Source organism: Lottia gigantea (genome assembly GCF_000327385.1).
Source record: "Lottia gigantea unplaced genomic scaffold LOTGIsca_58, whole genome shotgun sequence".
Taxonomy (NCBI): Eukaryota; Metazoa; Mollusca; class Gastropoda; family Lottiidae; genus Lottia; species Lottia gigantea.
The window spans coordinates 177,621-196,788 of NW_008709979.1; the positions used below are offsets into that span (position 1 = coordinate 177,621).

Here is a 19,168-nt window from a genome sequence, read left to right on the forward strand (position 1 = left end):
TACACAACTGATTATCGCAATTGATTTAAGGGCCCCTCAAATTCCAGCAGATATATTTGTGTACATCTGGAATAATTAATAAACACAAGCAGTTCCTCTTGCCGTTTTTAATTGAAGAGGGTAGTGAACACAATCTGTATAGTTTCAATTACTATTTATTTTACCTAAAGATTATGTTACCTGCTTGCTCTATTTATTTTTTCAAATGTTTGGTCTCCTATGAGCTCAGAAGCTATAAATGAAGTATTTAATGTTTGAAGGTCTAACTTTTCTGATGACAAAATTTTCTCGGCTTGTGAGAGTATATTTTTTACAGATGAAAAAATTATCTTTCATCAAAAGCAAAGTCATGAATTATGAATGTAAACAATCTACATAATGAAATAATTACTGTATATGGTATTGAATTCGACATACAACTGTATAGATTGTTGAAAATGTGAAAAATATATAAATAAAAGTACTGTTATGGTAGATATAGGGTAAACTTGTTAATAAATATATTACAACATCTATGATGATCTTGAACGTGTAATAGGCCCATAGCTAGACTTGATTGTTCAAAAGGGCAATGGAGTGTGGTGTTTAGTTGCAGCAATGAAATTGTTGTCAGAATTTTTTCAGCCCCCCCGTAGCTGCCGGCTTCGAATCATATTTGATTGGAAACAGATTTCTCCACAAATTCCAGACAATGTTGCAAATGAATTTTGCAGCAGAAAGAGAAATTAAATCACATCATCAAAAGTTGTAGAAACAATTATAAATTGATAATATCCCGCATGCATGCCTAAAGGCGTGAAAACACGTGCAGCTTTATGGGTTATACATGTAACCATTTAAATGTGACAAATCAAAACGACGGTAGAAGTGTCTAACTTCCTAATATCTGGAATCAACACAGAACCTTTCTTACCCATCCTTTTTACTAACTATGTCCGTAGGTAAATACCAAGCAAAGTGCTACTACATGATATGTCAAATTCTTGGTATCATGAAGTCTAGTTTAGAGCATACCCCTGATTTCTGACATATCAAAGTTGTATCTGGAGGTCTAATAATCATGATCATGAAACAAATGAGGAACATGCTTCTCTCTAAAAGTTATGACTGATTAGTTTATCGACAAGATCTTTTTGTACAATATCTAATGTGATTAATATCTCATTATATCCTGTGGATTGTTAATCAATCTCAACCGTACATTTGTCAATATTCGAGTTCTGGTACCTAGGTACTCGAAGCGTATTATTAAAAAAAATGATTGGTATATATGACGTGAAATTTTAATAATTTTCTGAAGTGAAGTAGTGTGTTATTCCACTACGAGAGTCTACTGCGTATGGGCCTCTCAATGATCCAGTCTTCCTGAAGCGCACAACCAACTTCAACAATAAAAAGGATTAGAAACAAAAACAAATGCATGAAGGTTGTAAAAAAGTTTGTCTGGAAAAGCGTACTTTTCAGAATGACTTCCCAGACACATGTTTCATGTATCGGGCCACTAAGTCGCCTATGGTGTCGTTGTAAAGTTTGTTAATGGTTCACGCCGCCTCTCCCCGACCTTTTTTTATAACAGATTTAAATGATGAAGGTATAAACCTTCTTATCATATTACAAATAACAAATACAATGCATGAAGGTCGTAAAAAAATTGTGTGCATCCATTTGTCGTTGTAAAGTTTCATCACATTTGCTACTGGTTTCAGGCAGGGACGAAGAAAGGGAATGAATTGTCTGAGCCACATATTTGAATGATTGTTCAACAACAAAACTATTATTTCGAATTTTCCTACCAAATGATAATTGTGTACTGCAAGTTTGGTTGTGGCGAAAAAAAAAACACCAACTCGCCAGATAAAATGTAAACAAAACCAGGCAATTTATTAACTCAAAATCCTATTAAATCTGCATCAGTAACATGCGACGTAATATTCTCAGTAATGACTTGTTAATAAAATATTAATCAAAACGAGCTGCAATGTTTTCATCAGAGTCAGTAGCTGGAAATGTGGTATGAGTAAAACTCCACGAGAGAGAAAATACAAGTGAATTGAATTGCCGATATTTTGATTTATGCAGCACTCAATCCTATCTAGTCTTAGCTGTATCAAAACCTCGTTTTCCTCGTAGATTCTATTAAATTAGTCTCAAGTTGCACCAAGTATTCTATTTCTATTAGCCTGATATATTTATCTATCTATTGTTTAATAATATTCTATGAAGTACGGTCTGGTGCATGCCAATCTTAGTAATTTTATACTTACCAGCCTTGAGGTATCTCAAATATGATAACAAAGTGTAGAAAAGTAATTTAAAAGGCAATACCGCACATCATTAGCCAAAAGGGTTGTAGGCAATCAGGCAACCTGTTAGTTATGCGTCATTCTGATCATATTTCAATGAAATATCATCAACAGAAATATGACGATTTTATCAAAAGAAAGCAGATATATTTTTAATCTGATTATAAATGCAAATGTAGATGTTTCGTTTCGTAATCTTTCTGTAAGTGACTCAAATGCAACTCATCATCTGTCGATATTGTTATGCATCCCATTCAACCGAATGCTCTGTTGAAGTATGAAATCTTTCATTGTATAATCAATGAAAACAGATCATGGATTGCAAGTGTAATAACTTGCTTAAACAACGCACAACGAAACATCCAGATTTGATTTTTCAGATGAATCAAATTGATAAATATTGAAATTTTCAAAGTGAAAAAAATGTTGTTTATCCAATTGTTTTCATTAAAACATGTTTTTGGTTTATATACCCCTTGCGCATAAAATATGTTAAGGTCCTTTTATATTCCCCAAAAGATGAATAAAAACTAAAGGCAAAGTATATATAATTCTTATACCATAAACAGTTGTTTATTCTTAAATACATTCGCTTTAAATAAATTGATGTCTTTTGATTCACAACTTGGTCTTCTTAAGTCAGAGAAAAATCGTATCATTCTTAATCATGAAAGAAAAATACATTGTGATGAACGAGTTAAAACATAGGAGTAGCGATCCCAAAAGTTAAAAGTTAGATATCGGTAGTGATTTATCATAATGAAATAAAGACAGGAATCAATAGAAAAACAATAGAATGAACCCATTATACACTGATCAGCTCTCATTCTCAATTCTACAAAAACTACTTTTAATCAACGCCATTGCACATTATCTAGGCCGTATAAAATACTGCACAGTTTTTAATTTTTAATCTTCCTCTTTTATTCATCTGGCAATTTTCACTTCAGCTACATGAAACCAGACATTCCACCATACCGTTAATGTATTTAAAATATTACATCACTTGCATTTAATGTGTTCATCTAACACCTCTCTGTCCGGTAAACGAGAATGTAGAATATTTACGAATAGCGATTTACCAAACGCCAGTTCGCTAACCTCGATTCGAGCTAGGTCGAGATGATACCTTCGTATTTCCCGCTGTCAGTGATGCAGAATGAAGGGGGTTGACACGGAGAAAGCATCTAGCCGTTCCGATGATGGGACATTAACAACGAGACCCTACAGACTGTGCACGTTAAAGATGCATCGATAGGGCTAATTCCACGGAACACGGAACACAGTATCGCGTTGTCCGTCTTCATTAGCCCATTAAGTTACAGAAGAAAAGGACGTAAAAGTCCATTGATTTCATTTTGTCAAGATAAACTGTCAGTAGTCAATGTAGCCCATATAGTAATATAGCTTCTACAGTGAAATAAGGATTATACATTGGAATTCAAATCCGATTAATAGAACCTCATTACATCTGGGTTACATTCCCTTCCTGGTTATAGAGGAACTAGCTTAGACAAAGATGTATTGTATTGAAACAAAGAGCCAGTTTCTATCTAAAGAAGCCGCTATGGTTAAACAGTCCGAATGCAGTGTATATCCAATGAAGCACTTTACCTTCAGCTACGATTTACCACAACAGTTCCAGCTTAGAACTATACAATTCGTCCAAAATTAGAGATAAGGTTTTCAAAATCAGTAGACAGTTTTACAATACTTCTTAGGAAATCAGTAAATACTTTATATCTGTCAATTTCTTTAATTCTAGCATGCTGCAAGAGATTAAATTTTATTATATCATATTTTATCTTGCAAACCGTTTGAATTGTATTTAATTCTTCTTCACTGGTTCAAAGAGCTAATAGATTTTATTGGTTTTAAATTCAATGTACATCTACAGCCACGTTCCTTAATTCAAGCTCTAATCTTCTTTTCTTTTTTAAACCATTTTTTTTTTTTGCATCTGCAGATATTGATATGAGTGGAGAACAGGTGTTAAACCACATTTCAAAGTTTTATGACCTAATCACACAATTAATTACACAATCAAAAATCATTCATAATAGGCCCATAAAGATTTCCGATCATGAGATATACTCTTACGTCATTTGGATCATGGGATACTCTCACGTTATTTGGATCATGAGATCACATACTCTCACGTTAATTGGATAAGATATACTCTTACGTTATTTGGATCATGGGATACTCTTACTTTATTTGGATCATGGGATACTCTCACGTTATTTGGATCATGAGATCACATACTCTCACGTTAATTGGATAAGATATACTCTTACGTTATTTGGATCATGGGATACTCTTACTTTATTTGGATCATGAACACTCTCACGTTATTTGGACCATGAAATACTCTCACGTTACTGGGATCATGAGTTTCTCTTACGTTATTTAGGATCATGAGAGACTCGTTTGTTGTTGGGTAATGACATAATGCTGGAGCACCCCTACGTTATTTTGGCTTGATATGATAGAACACAGTTTTTCGCTAATATGCCAAGAGAAAAAAAAACGGTTCCAGAACCCTTACGTTATTGTGACACGAGAGGACGAATGCCCTTGATCGCACACCTACCCTGGCCATTTATTTCCATATACAATTATCCAAGATGGCTATGGACTAATTTCATGTCTACCTTATTCATTTCGTCGGCTTGTGGACTTTGCATTGCAATATGGAATCGTTCATGCCAGGTTTCTCCTGTCGAAAACTTGCTTACATGATCCAATCTGTTTTGTTCATTGGCCGATTGTACGCCTGCTAACTAAATCATTTGTCTATACACTATTGATATAAACCTATAGCCTTCAATATGTTTAGTTTAGTTGGTTTCATACGTATACCTACTCGGTGGAACAATAACTTGTTTTCTAAACGATTCAATATAAGATTATCAAACCATATCGTGCAGGACAAAACCTCTATTATTGGTAACATTTTATTATTTCAAATGGCCTAACAAACAAAGTGAATGCCGTAAAAGGGAAAGTGACAATAATTGAATCAAAAAGAACAGCGGTATTGAGAAAAATAGGCTAGTTATTTACAGCGCAATTGATTACTGTTGAAAATTTACTAGAATGTCATATCTTAAAGTTCTGTAGTTTATTCGAGAGTGAAGAGTGTTTATCCAGTTTTAAAAATTCTAAAGAATGTGACTTGGATGATTTGAAGTAGAGCGATTCCAATATTTCAAAAACCCAGGAGATATAGCGGTTGTAGAGATAAGTGATAGAACGACACTGTATTGTGTTAAAAGGATTGTATTTTGATATGGAGAATGTTATGTTGTAAAATTCCATCAACTGGATGTTTTGATGTTTACTGGATGTATTATAAACACTGATATCCACTAACACGTTGACTAAAATGTATATTTTTGTATATGAAGTCAAATTTGAAAAAAAAGTATTTGTATATTAACAATTATATTCATCTTTCTGGGTGTATTTTCAAATGATTCAAGGAAGTGGATGTCAGGCATGAAATATAAGAGATCTTGTTTCTATATCGCTCTACAATTGATGTATTGAGCACTATTTTAACAGTGAGGATTTTTGTTAGGTATTGTTTCATATAGGAGCCAAGTCTAAAGGATAGTGTGCCTGTAAGGAATAGGTTTATAATTCCAATTGGTTTTCCTATAAGGAATAATTGTGTTAATAAAGAAAGTTAGAAGACTTGTGTCTGGTCAGTATTGGTTCCACTATTGACGTGTGTTAATGGTTACAATCAGGAATTCAATGTTAAAAAAAACTGATTAGTGTGACCTTATATTAGAGAGTTTTCTTTCTCCAGAGTGTCTGTTTGTCAGTGGAACTCATTAAAATGATAAATTAAAAGTAGAATGTATACCATGTTACAGTATTGGACTGGGGTTGTTGTTTGGATGTTTCTAGCTCATCTTGGTGAAACTCGAGGTAAAGTATGCACATTTAGGTATTATTTATCAATAAACACTCTGAAGAAGTTTTTGGTAGGTTATTTATCTTATCCCTATCTTCACAATGTAAGCTATTACGAACTTCGTACATATACCTTGATTGCAAAAGCTAATTTTCTTGTATCACGTAACGTGAAAGAAGAAATGTGATTGGATTGTACGTTAGCGAATACAACCAATCAGAAGCCTCGACAGACAGTCTGTAATTACAAAGTCGTAATGTTTACAGCCTTTCTGCAGGGACCTCTGATTGGCTGTATTCCTTATTACAAGATGAATATTGCTATACGTAAAAACTTTCAACGGTATTTTCACTCTTTCTTAGCTGATTTTTACTTTGGTGCTCTCTGATGCAAGACTGGTATAACTAGAATCATTTATCAGGATATGGTACCCAATATGTTTGACCAGTTGAAGGTATAAGGTATCTGGAAGATGCTATCCTATAGAATCACTGGCTAGGTCACAAGAAAAGACCTTGTATTTACTCCCGTCTACATTGTGTTTAGAGAAATGAATTAAAAGTAACTTCTGACAAGATTTACAAGATAAAAAACCCCAATGAATTCAAATTGAACATTGTAACTAATTCGTTTCGTCAGGTAGTTAATGGTTCGGTCTGCCGTGGACAAGGAAATAATGAAGAAATTTATCATCAGAATAAGTGACCAAACGTTTCATAAAGCTATTCTTGAAGTTCTGTGTAATGCGTTTGGTACAACTTGGCGAAAGGTCAGGCAAAGACTATAAAAGACCAATAAAAAATCCAGAAACAACTAAATAGAAAAGTGAATAATGAAATGATGAGAGAATGAGTGAATTAACATCTCGACAACATTATATTTTAACACTACTAGTACTGTCTTGTATTTATTACTCTTTAAATATTTATAACTGTTTCAGCAGGAGTTAATGTCACGCTATATCATAATTATATTTAAATTTATCAAAAGGTAATCGCCAGATCTTATTAGACTTGCTAGAAGAAATAGATAGTCATTGAGTTTGCAAATTTTCGTGGTCGCTAATGCGATTTCTTGGGTAAAAATTGGGTCCAATACACTAAGGTGGTCTTGTATGTATCTTCTTTCTTGTCTCATTTAATGCAAAATTGTCACTTGATATATCTCGCAATTTCGCTTGGCATTTGTCAATAGAAAAAATATCATTCCGTGTTACATATCATCTCTTATGTGAACTATTTGACAGATTAAAACTAAAGACTGCTGAACGATTAACCATTGGTACTGAAACTTGCCTAACTGAAACCCAAACTCATTTATGTCTCAATGGAACACCAAGAATATCAGTTGACTTTCGTGCAGATGATCACGATTGTCTGTTCTGTAAAAACAATAAACATATATGACTCTCGGAAAAAGGTATATATGTAACATAATTATCTAAAACTATGACAGAAATATTTCTTTTATTTCTATTCCGGGTAATTTGTCGTAACTTTAACTCATATTCGCGTTTACTGTAGACACTGAAATGAATCTAGTCGCCGTTTGATGGATGTGAAACTACTTCTTCACCAGACAGTTATGAAAGGCCATGGTGGCGGGTTATGTTATTTTTCTTGTACAACTACTGAAATTGTATTTCAAGGTGTTTACAGCCGTGGTACCACTTCAGTTTCAGTTTTCATAACTCTGCATATAAAATGTACTACTGTATCAGAAATAAGCGTTTGCATATATAATTGGAATATAGTGTCAAACTGAATGACATGTTCTGACACATAGTATTTTCGATCATTTCCTATGAGATTCAGAAAGAGCTTATCCCGCATTTTATGAGTCGAAGCATGGAACATACAGAGCCTAATCTTAGAGGACTTCTGAAGGATATCTGAACCCCAAATTTAGCAGGCATTATATTTGGACGTTTCTTTCAAAACATTCCTATAAATCATCATAATTATCTGTTATGGATAAGTTTATTACGTGACATTCTGACTTTAATATCAATGTTAATGATTTATTATTAATAATGATGATTGATCATCGGATATCATTTAAAAATTCAATATCATACACTGAAGTTGATCATTTATCGTATCAAATAAAAACTTTCTATAGCACCGTTATGATTCATTTCATATGGACAGGGTTTGTGAATCTCCATTTAATCTTATGAATAAATAAAATGCAAGATCGCTTTGATGGTTTGTAGACAATAACAAAAAGATATCAATGGCCAAGATAAGGTTTATTCCCAGGTGAAATCTACCAAGTTTAAATAAATACCGGTATATATAAAATTATTCTCTAGAACGACGATCAAAGGTTATTTTAACATTATTATTATTCTGAGTTGACATCAAGATAATGCTGTAAACCATAGATACTAAGAGGTGCACACAGGTCGACTTTGTAACTGTCGGGATCGAAGAAGAACAGGATATGTAACGATTCCTTGAAGCTGGTGGCATCTTGGAGAATCCAATCAATCACTGGATTTAATCGACCTTAACGCACTGTCGACTGAAAAATGAATTTTGCTATCAATTGCCCACATTCTACTTCCTAGCAAATATTCAAGAATATCCAGTTGGTCTATCGATGAGCATGTCGCATGATAACTTCAATAGGTCTGACCATTCAAAAGCTCTGAATCGCTATTGGACATTCTAGCTCACGTCAGAATAGAATCTACCCGTAACCGTTCTGAAAATTAGATTGAATAACAGAGAATGAGCAACAGTTCTGATAAATTGTTAACCGAACAGATAAAGGTCGTAGTAATCTGTTAGTATAACTAATAAGGATAGCAGTTCTGCATACATTTAATTTGTTTTCAGTTCCAAATAAGTTGTTAGTATAGCTAATAAGGAAAGTACGTCTAAATAATTTGTTGGTTCAATTGGTAATTTGGTAAGAGACACTTGTCATGACTATATGTCTGGTTCTCTAATGCGATCAAACTGCTTTAAGAAAATTCCAAACATATTGATCATGTATACAGACTGAAATTTTAAAAATCATTCATCACATCTATGTCTAGAACAGAAACAAGATTATTACTTTTATACTTAATAATATATATAGATTTGAGTTTCGTGTTTGTCCAGAAGAATAACAAATATACTGGTGTATTTTTTCAATAAAAATACAGGCACCTAATCTTAATACATGGTATAATATGACTGTGTCTGACAATATATGCACGTAATGAATTGGGTGTTATTGGACATAATCTCTTATCGGTTCTCTTATGAATTCAATCTAGTAGGTGATATGTTAGGACCAAGCCCTGTTACAAGAACCATAAAGAGAACATTAGTTTTCATTCAGCCTTGGACGTACAGTCAACGCATCAATCAGTAAAGTTTTGAGAGGACCAACCCAGTTCACAACCAGGTAACATCCCTATAGTAAGGTCATGCCTTCGTCAGTGAAAAAATTCAGTTTCTAATATTTTCACATGACCATTTAAAATATTTATTGAATGGTAACTAGCACGACGACTGTAGCATTTAGAAAAGATAAATTATTCAAGTCTATATATTCTTTTGTAGATTGCCCTGGCTCTAGATTTGGTTCAGAGTGTAAATTTCGATGTCATTGTAAAGATCAAGCATCATGTAATGTTAAAGATGGTGGTTGTCCTGCAGGCTGTGATGCTGGTTGGTCTGGTACAGCTTGTCAAAGGCGTAAGTACGAGAATGGAAAATGTCTATGCCCCTTGATTTATCATTTTATCTTGAGAGGACTGCCAGAGAAGGAATTCATAGGTATATTGATGTCTTCAAACATAAACGACAGTGTTCACAATAGCCACTTGACAGCTAATAATGACAAATCTCTAAAAGATAAGGCTTCTATATTTTGAAGTAAGTTACTTTTGCAGCTAGGCTGGTCCCTTTAAGCTCCTGCACTGTCAGGGAATGGTCATTATACTTATACATTCTTCATCAATGCACCAGATTCGAAAACATATAGCTTACACAATGTAATTTATGACCATGATATAACAACAGTTGCCTATAATTAGTTTGTGGTCGATTTTTCCTATATTCTATATTACAATATATATAAGGGTCTTGAGGGCTTCAATCCTTAATAAATCATCGCTGTATAAAAAGATTACAGAAAATTTGAATTAAAGAAGAAGATTTATGAAAGATAAATATATTGTGAAATTAAAACTGTAACTAGATTGCATTCTTGGTTTGATCAAGATGTTTGCTAGTAAATTGATTCTAACACCAGAAAGTATTGAAAGCCACCCGGTTTATTAGTCTTGAGCTTCTTTATTATATTGATTGTACTGAAATTGTATTATTGGAACATGGTTTTTGTCGCCATATTTCTAATATTTTCACACTATTAATTTTATTGCGAAATAAAAATATTATTTATATCTAATATTGGAAATGTGCAATCGCTAATGGATACCAGAAAGACAACTATATGTACATTGCAATTATCTTCGTGTTATTAGCTCCATCATCTTAAAAGAATTAAATCAAATTCTGCTGTGAATGTAATATCATTATTTTCAAATCTTTCTGGGTAGTTATTGATCGATGTAAGGATGCTTAATGAGCCATTAACATTCCATTGTCCTCCTACATGACCTTAAAGCCATTTTCTGTGGTTTTTCTGAACATTTTGTGCAGCAAAAAGAAAGTGAGGGTAGGTCAACGTGATCCATGGCCATGGTCATCTTCATCAGATGGTTTTCAAGACCCGACGACTACCTTTTCCCATAGTATTATGGTTTCTCAGAACATATTATGTAAATCTATATCACATAGAAGTAACGAGGAGCTTGTACTGATTAATGGTGCTTTAATTAAAATTGATATATCATCACCATATCCACTCACCCTGTTTCGATGAAGCTCTGATTTTTCTTATTTTCAATTATTAAAGCGATAAACCTGTATCACCTTAGTGCGAAAGAGCACCAAATTAAATATAATGTAAAGTTCCCTTCCTTTCAGAGAATTTAGCCTACCTTGCTCCAGTTGAAATAAGAAAGGTACCTGATAGAGGTGTTGAAGTAGTAGATGAAGATGTTACAACATGTGTATCTTCTATACCTAACAGAACTGGTTGGTTGAAAATAGATCTTGGATCAAGTCAGTTGGTGTACAGTATGAGACTAGTACCAGGTACAGTTATTTTCAGAATACCATCACCACTAGAGGTATTGGAAGGTAGAGTCAGTGAATTATCTGAAAGCTTGTCGACTTACAGGAGAGATTAGAGATGAAAACAAAACTTTCTTATAGATTAGATATTTCATTGTAACATGCTGTACCATGAAGGACAGCATACAATGTCCATACATTTATTCAATAATATGACGCTTCACTTAACAGTCGCTTGCTTTTAATGTTCGTCGAAGATTAACTAATTCAACCTAGTGTCCACTTAGCAGGTTGTTATACCCTCATGACAATCGTGTTCCGGTCTTTGTATAGGTTGTAGATTCTTAGACGTTTGGAAATTTGAGAAGATGAACCTTATACTTGACCAATTATTCAACTGTTCATAATGCAATGAAATATGTGTTAACATCAGCCAAGTAAATCCAGTAGAGAGTCTTAAAATCTCAAATAACATTGAAATTACAGTACTTCAGAAACATGAAACATTGCTAATAATTATTGTGTTTCAGGACCTAATACTAGTATGATCAACTGGAGAATTCATGTCACAGATGAGAATCATGATGATATATTTTGGGGTTTTCCATGTACAACATTGAAATCAGAAGAAGGAGACGTACAATGTGACCAGGCAGATGTTTATGGTCGATATGTTTCTATATTTAGCTTAGACCGTCCGGTTAATGTTTGTGATTTTCATATTTATAGTGAGTCAACTTCATGTTTTCAGCATATCGCATTTTAATTACCATCCTAATGGATCTGTATTGAACTATGATGTTTGACATTCTATTTAATGCAAAGACGAGTTTATACGATACTTAAATAAGTAATAAGGCCAATCTTTACACATATACAGTGGCGTTAAAAGGATACCTCTTAGAATTGACATAAAAAGTTTTAAACTTGGTATAAATATTCATCTATTGGACTTACCAGGTGCCATGACTTACAGAATAGAATCTCTATATAAGAGGTATATATCCATAAAACTAAATAATTATCGAAACACGCTTTTAAAAGCATGGTTCAAAATTACTAAGTTTAATGAATTATTACTAAGTTTTATGGATTTATTGGATTATAGAGGGCATCTTTTGTATAGTTATGACACTGAGTAAGTCCACTGATGAACAAAAACCTATTTCAACCAAGGTTAAAAATCTTAAGGGGTAGTATACCTGTAAGTACTGTAAATGCTGACAACATTTTGTCAAACTGTTGCTGTATGTATACAGGGCCAAATGTTTGTTTCTCGGGTGAGAAATGTCAAAATGGTGGCCAACACGTTGCCGAAAATGTGTTTACAGTACTTAAATTCCACTGAAACAAAGTACTATAAGACTATCGTCACATCCGTGGACCAGAGTTAATCAATTCCAGGACACACGAATATGCATTTTATTTTAAGTGGTGATTTTAATAGAACAGTGCCTGTCTTTTAGGAAAATAAATAATGAAATTACTTTGAGAATGATAATTATTTACCCTATTGTAGGTTGTTCAAATTATACGTATGGTAAAATTAACTGTAATGGAAGATGTTCATGTTTGAATTCTACAGAAGTTTGTCAGTCAATATTAGGTACTTGTAAATCAGGATGTCGTCCAGGTCTTACTGGTTCTGGATGTGATCAAGGTACAGAGTATGGTTTTTACCCGCTAAAACTAGTACAAATGCAGGCCCACCTTTGCCGCGGGCCAAATCTGACATCATTTGGCGGCATCGAAGAGAACCTGATCAATTAATTGCTAGATTTATCCAACTGAGCGCCCTAACGACTTATGTCAATTTTCTACGTTCTACATGATCACAATTGGTAGTAGTTGGTTGATTTTTTCACGGCGACAAATCATTAAACTAAAACGCACAAATTTAATCCCCGCATCAGACGTCCATTGAAGCCATTTTTTTTGTTATTGCAGTCTGTGTAATGTCTTATGGAAGTAGCTGTGTCCATAACTGTGGTGAATGCTATGATGGTGAATCTTGTGATAGAATTTCTGGTGTTTGTCCTGCAGGATGTGAACCTGGTTATACCGGAAGTAAATGTACAGAAGGTAGGGCAATAAGTAACAGATTTAAACTATACCTGAATTATGCTATAATGAATATTACTTCCACCAGTATATCTACACAATATGATATACAATATGGTGTTTGTTTTGGTTGCTACACTTTCTATCCATTGGTTATACAAAATTGCTATGCATCAAGCGTTCCAAAATAGTGTTAGTTGTAAGCAGATTTTATTGTATAAAAATGTTGTCAGCTTTCACAGGAAATATTCTCTCTTCCTGGACATCATAACATGGACTAAAGTTTATTTCTGTCTTTCGCAAACATTTTAGAATGCATGTCCGACGCAACCGATTCTGCCATCTGTATACCAGTTTATTTACCTTCAGGTAGTTCGTATATAAGAGCCCTCAACAGATAAAAGTAGACTAAATACAAGTGGTCTAGCAATAATGCCCTAACTGTATTTCACTTTTTGTTGTTGCCCGTCCCTCTGATGCGAAACACCATTTCACTTTATTTCATGTCCAGTTTGTTTACGAGGTTACTATGGTATCAGCTGTAGATTTCCATGTGGTCATTGTAAAAATAGTGCTATCTGTGATCATGTAACTGGTTATTGTTTGGATGGTTGTAAATCCGGATGGTTTGGAAGAAAATGTTTAAAAGGTAATAGTAATATTATGGTATATGAAATCTACACCAAAACAGTTATTCATGGTGAACTGTTTGATGATCGAATTACATCATAGTGTCTACATGAGTTTGATAGCTGTGCAATTGTAAGGGCAATGCTACAAATATATCCCAAATCGAAAATCGATGATAATACGTTACAAATTTAAAGGTTTTTAATTTAATTTTCGCTCAATCTGTGTTTCTAGCCCTTAAAAATACTAAAGCGTCTTGTCTTATCTTTACTAAATTGCCCTTCAGTATGCATCCCCCATCAATAATATCGACGAGTTAGTTTGCTTACTTGTAATTTTTAGAATGCAAGCGAGGGAGTTATGGAGAAGATTGTAAATTTACCTGTTTAAATTGTATATCGTCATTATGTAATAAAGAAACTGGTCTATGTACTATTGGTTGTATAGCTGGATGGGAAGGGGTGTTTTGTAATCAAGGTAAGATTACGCCTATGCGCAAAGTAGTAGCATTTTCCATTCGACTTAGCTGATATGTGCAAGGATAAGGCAAAATCAATTTCAAAAAGTTCATCAACCTACAACTTTAAGACAGATCTATTATATTCGTTATTTCTACCCTTTGCTATGTTCTAAATAACGCGATTAAAATATAAATTTAAAGGGTAGTCTATCTATCACTGAACCTCTTCAGTGTAAAAAGTGCATATATAATACCATACAAGGTTATGCTGGTATACTACTGAACCACTAACTTACTTGGATATATTCAGTGAAATCCCGTTTGAAAACAGTGTGATATATCACTCATCTATCTATACACTATAGGTTGTCTAAGTGGAACGTATGGTACAGGATGCCGAGAAACTTGTGGCAATTGTCGATCATTACCTTGTAGAAAAGATACCGGAAGTTGTAATAAATTTGGTTGTCAATCTGGTTTTTATGGTGATACATGCAAACATGGTAGGTTAAATATAAATAGAGTGGGCGATTGAAGTCCAATCTTAAAGGTGGGCTTAGAGTGACTAGTGATTATAATTATCGCAAAGTGCGATTGTCTAGAAGTTGATCCACATTTAACAACTGCGATCAACTATATGTATGGTCAGAAATTCCAACTACCCATTACGACTTCTAGAATTGGATTCAATTAATGTTAATAGAAAATAAAAGCCATAACTGTGATATTTCAGTCGTCGGTACGTTCAGGTCGACTAAATTCAATGATTGATTGTTCCTAGATTCTTCCAGTGACATAGATATACAAATTTTCAAGATTGGCATGGATAACACTTCATCAATATGTAATAATGTCGTGTTCATATCATTCTCTAAATATCTTATATATGATAACATTCCTTTAAATGTTGTGACCTAAATTTTTGTGTTTTGTAGAATGCCCTGCTGGTAAATACGGAGCCAATTGTAAATTTACTTGTGGTATGTGTGGCAATGGTGCAAGTTGTGATCCAAGAAATGGCAGTTGTCCATATAAATGTGATGTTGGTTGGATTGGAAACAAGTGTCAATCGGGTGAGACGGTTAGAACTGACATAAGTTTTCCGTATTGCACACTACATGACATACGTAGGTGACACCACCGACCGGTCGATATTGATTTACTTTAATGTTGTCGTTGTTTGTTGGTGAAAATCTTATTATGCGTCAGACTTTTTACTCCATAGCGAAATAGAATTATACCATCGATGCTAAACAACCAAGTAGAAATTTCAAAAATGTTGATTTTTATCTGAACAATTATCAATTTGATATTTTTAGTTTGTCCAGAGGGGATGTTTGGAGAAGCTTGTAACAGTACTTGTGGTGTCTGTAAAAGTAGAGAACCATGCGATCCCGTAACTGGTCGTTGTAAAAACGGCTGTGCCGAAGGATTCCACGGGGATAATTGCGCTGAAAGTAAGTGGTCTTTCATGGTGAAAGAGGTTTATGGTGACTAAGGTTTTGAAAATTTAAGGAGTGGTAACCAAAAACAAAATCTATCTTTAGTGTTATTGGGACTGCATTAAGTTGATCATATTTGGAGGACTTATTGTTGGCTTAATGCATAAAACATGTAATTTCTTTATTGTTTATAATCTTTTAATCAATAATATTAATGTCAAGGATTATTTTTCCAAATTGAACATTGTACCTATCATAATTTTATACTTCCGGATCGATCCTTGGATGGGTATTTCAGTTTAAGATCAGATACATACCAAAAAGCATCAGTGGCGGCGCCAGCCTCCCGAAACTGGGGATACACACAGGGGCAGACTGTCTCAATGGAGGCTGTATTCAAAATGCGATAACTATGTATAGGCGTCATAGTCGCAGGCATCTCATGTAACTTCTGAAAGGATTCTTCTAGGAAATGAATTGAATTGACTTGGTGCACTCTGACACATATTTTTTGGCATCAGTGGCGCCGTCATTTAATAGCATTGCTATAATTATAGTTCTTGTCTCTATTACAGCTGGTGGTGATACAGGAGATGTATCCAATGCTGTTATGTCAACATTTGTATCAGCTGCAGGAGCAATTGTGTTTTTATTTTTAACTTTACTTTGTGCCTGTATCGTCATAAAATGGCGTCAAGAAAAGAATTTAGAAGACTATGATCATAGAGTAAAAAGAAAACTTTTAACTGCTGCAAACGGTCATGTTTAGAGACAGAAAAAATGTAATGTGCTACAACATTTGATATACTTGATTGAGGGCTGTGAATGTGAAAGGTCTTGCAAACATTTGGTGATCAAGTGTCAGCAGTTGAGACGAGGAAATAGACGCAAAAGACAAAAAGATAGGCTATCAAGGGGAGTAACAACTTCAACCCTGTCCATGCAGTTTACCAGTTGGAAATCGTTCAGAGTTATTGGTGGTCTATGTAGTAAAATCGATTATGTGATTTGAAAAGTGTGGATACAGACTTCACGTGTGTCATAGAACATCAATATCATTTCTGTTTTCTTCTACATGATTGTAAAAGTTTAAAATACACCAGTCTCCCCATCCTTGCTTTCAACTGTATCACAACCCGACCCGCTTCGTTATAACGGTTGGAATCTGAGCAAGCAACTCCGATAGCCGACTTGCAACGTGCCAAAACGACTGGTTTGAAAAGTCCAAGATTCCTGAGACCAATTCGAATGCCTCACTTTAAAATTTGGATGTGTTTGTTTTCAGGAATGTATTTTAAATCCACCCAGACCCTACTTAGTCTCATTTTAACTAAGATTGCAGAAGACAATGGTCATCACCGCCTCGAAAAAGGTGACGGAAAAATTCCTGTCAACCGTATGTTGACTATTTTTATTGTTTTGTCTTCAGAAGAACCCGCTTGTTTGTCACATTTTGAATCTTGAGAGGTAATTGCCGCTGTGACAAAACGCTTGCTGAAAACTTGAAACACGTGTTAAGAAACTGCTGGACTACATTTTTTCAAAATATTCCAAGTCTATTTTGAAATAACCTAAAGACTTATAAGACAATGTAAATATCAGATAAGGATTCATATATAAAGGGTTAAATAAAGGTCATTTTAATCGATAAATAATCAATATCATTGTATTGATGACGTATTATTGATTATTTCAGGTGACAGAAAGGAAATTTATTATTTTCCTATATTTAATGATTTATTGATTAAGGATGGGAACCCGTCAGAATTTTGTCTCCCGTCGGCCTGATTTTATTGTATTTCAGTCACTGTTAAACAGAAAACAATTGAAACGTAAGCCTTCATGTCGAAGGGATTTTAATTTGGTATTTTAAAGAAAAAACACGTATAAAAAAAACGTAAAGAGTAATTTATGCAAAAATGTTCATTTATTTACTATTTTAGTAGGTAAAAATATGGTTTTATGTTGACTAACTATATGGAAGAAGTGTATGTATTATTAGAGTTGCTAGATAAAATCCACAAAAGAACACTAAGTAACTATCACTAGACCATCATCCTTCTCCGATTAAAGTCCTGTTACGGATTTGATCAATTGTCATTAACAAAAATATATATACCATTGGCGTAAGCTGTTGGCTACAGTAAGATAAGATATTCATTCTTTATATGGTTAATGAGGTACTTAATTTGCACTATAGATAGATCTTATCAGAACCTGAAACATGGAGTAACAACATGTTTCAGGCTATGTTATAATATTTCTATATGGCTCTACAATTGATGTATTGAGCACTATTTAAACAGTGACAACATTTTGTTTTTGTAATTGGTAATATAGATTATTATAAATTTCACGAGGTTTGCACCAAAAAAGCAGTTTTTTTTATGTTTGATAAATATAACTACCAATGTTGCTCTTACAGTCAACAATCAAACTCTCCAGTTGACCATTTTGCTTCCTTGTTACAGTCAGCGCCTGAGCCTTTCTCCAATTTTCTGAACAAATAAAGTGAATTATGTGAAAGAATTGGTTGAATTTATTTTCCACTTTAACCATCGCCTCTGAACCTTTCTATTTTCCCACTAATTCCATCTTAATGCCAAGTTAATAGAGATTTTAATATGCCTGTAGAAAGATAGAGGATTAGTCTTGAAATAAGGCTTGTCGTCTCTACTCTGATTCAATTTTTACTCTCTAACCAATGTCAACCTCTATTCTATTGGTTTAGGTGGGATGGAATGATGGTACAAACGTACTGATTCATTCTATTTTCATGGTAGTCTTCTCAGAAGGAAATCATGCATTTGATTTCAAACAACACCCAGAGGTAAAATGGTTAAGCGTATGTAGTAAATTTCCAACAGAGGGAAAAATACAACAAATAACCCTACCCTATCGAGGATAAGAACTTCGGCTCGCTAGGATACCAGATGGTTCGTGGTCAAGCTTCTTGTCATTGATGGAGTATCCCAATACAGCCGGATCGGATAACAATATTCAAGGTCATAAAATCAGGATAAGAAGCCACGATAATAAGTATTTAATGAAAAAAAAGTTTCATATCAGCATTGTAATATTTCCCAGATTACAAATTTTATACAAATTTGATATCTGGTTAATGTGTAAAGTTGAACGCCCACATGAAATTATCCTATTGATAATCAGAAAAATCGAAAATTATTTAGTATGAATTATTCCCCTTG

General features: G+C 33.9%; 1 protein-coding gene across 1 annotated transcript; it reads left to right on the forward strand.

The window, feature by feature from the left end:
- Nucleotides 1-6,169: 6,169 nt before the first annotated feature.
- Nucleotides 6,170-16,731, forward strand: LOTGIDRAFT_166380 (hypothetical protein; the record flags this gene model as incomplete). The annotated part of the gene is made up of 12 exons (XM_009063452.1): nucleotides 6,170-6,242; nucleotides 9,789-9,923; nucleotides 11,220-11,435; nucleotides 11,900-12,097; nucleotides 12,889-13,029; nucleotides 13,317-13,451; nucleotides 13,942-14,079; nucleotides 14,403-14,537; nucleotides 14,886-15,023; nucleotides 15,456-15,593; nucleotides 15,840-15,977; nucleotides 16,538-16,731. 12 exons carry the CDS (start codon nucleotides 6,170-6,172, stop codon nucleotides 16,729-16,731), a joined length of 1,779 nt encoding a protein of 592 aa, XP_009061700.1.
- Nucleotides 16,732-19,168: the final 2,437 nt, after the last annotated feature.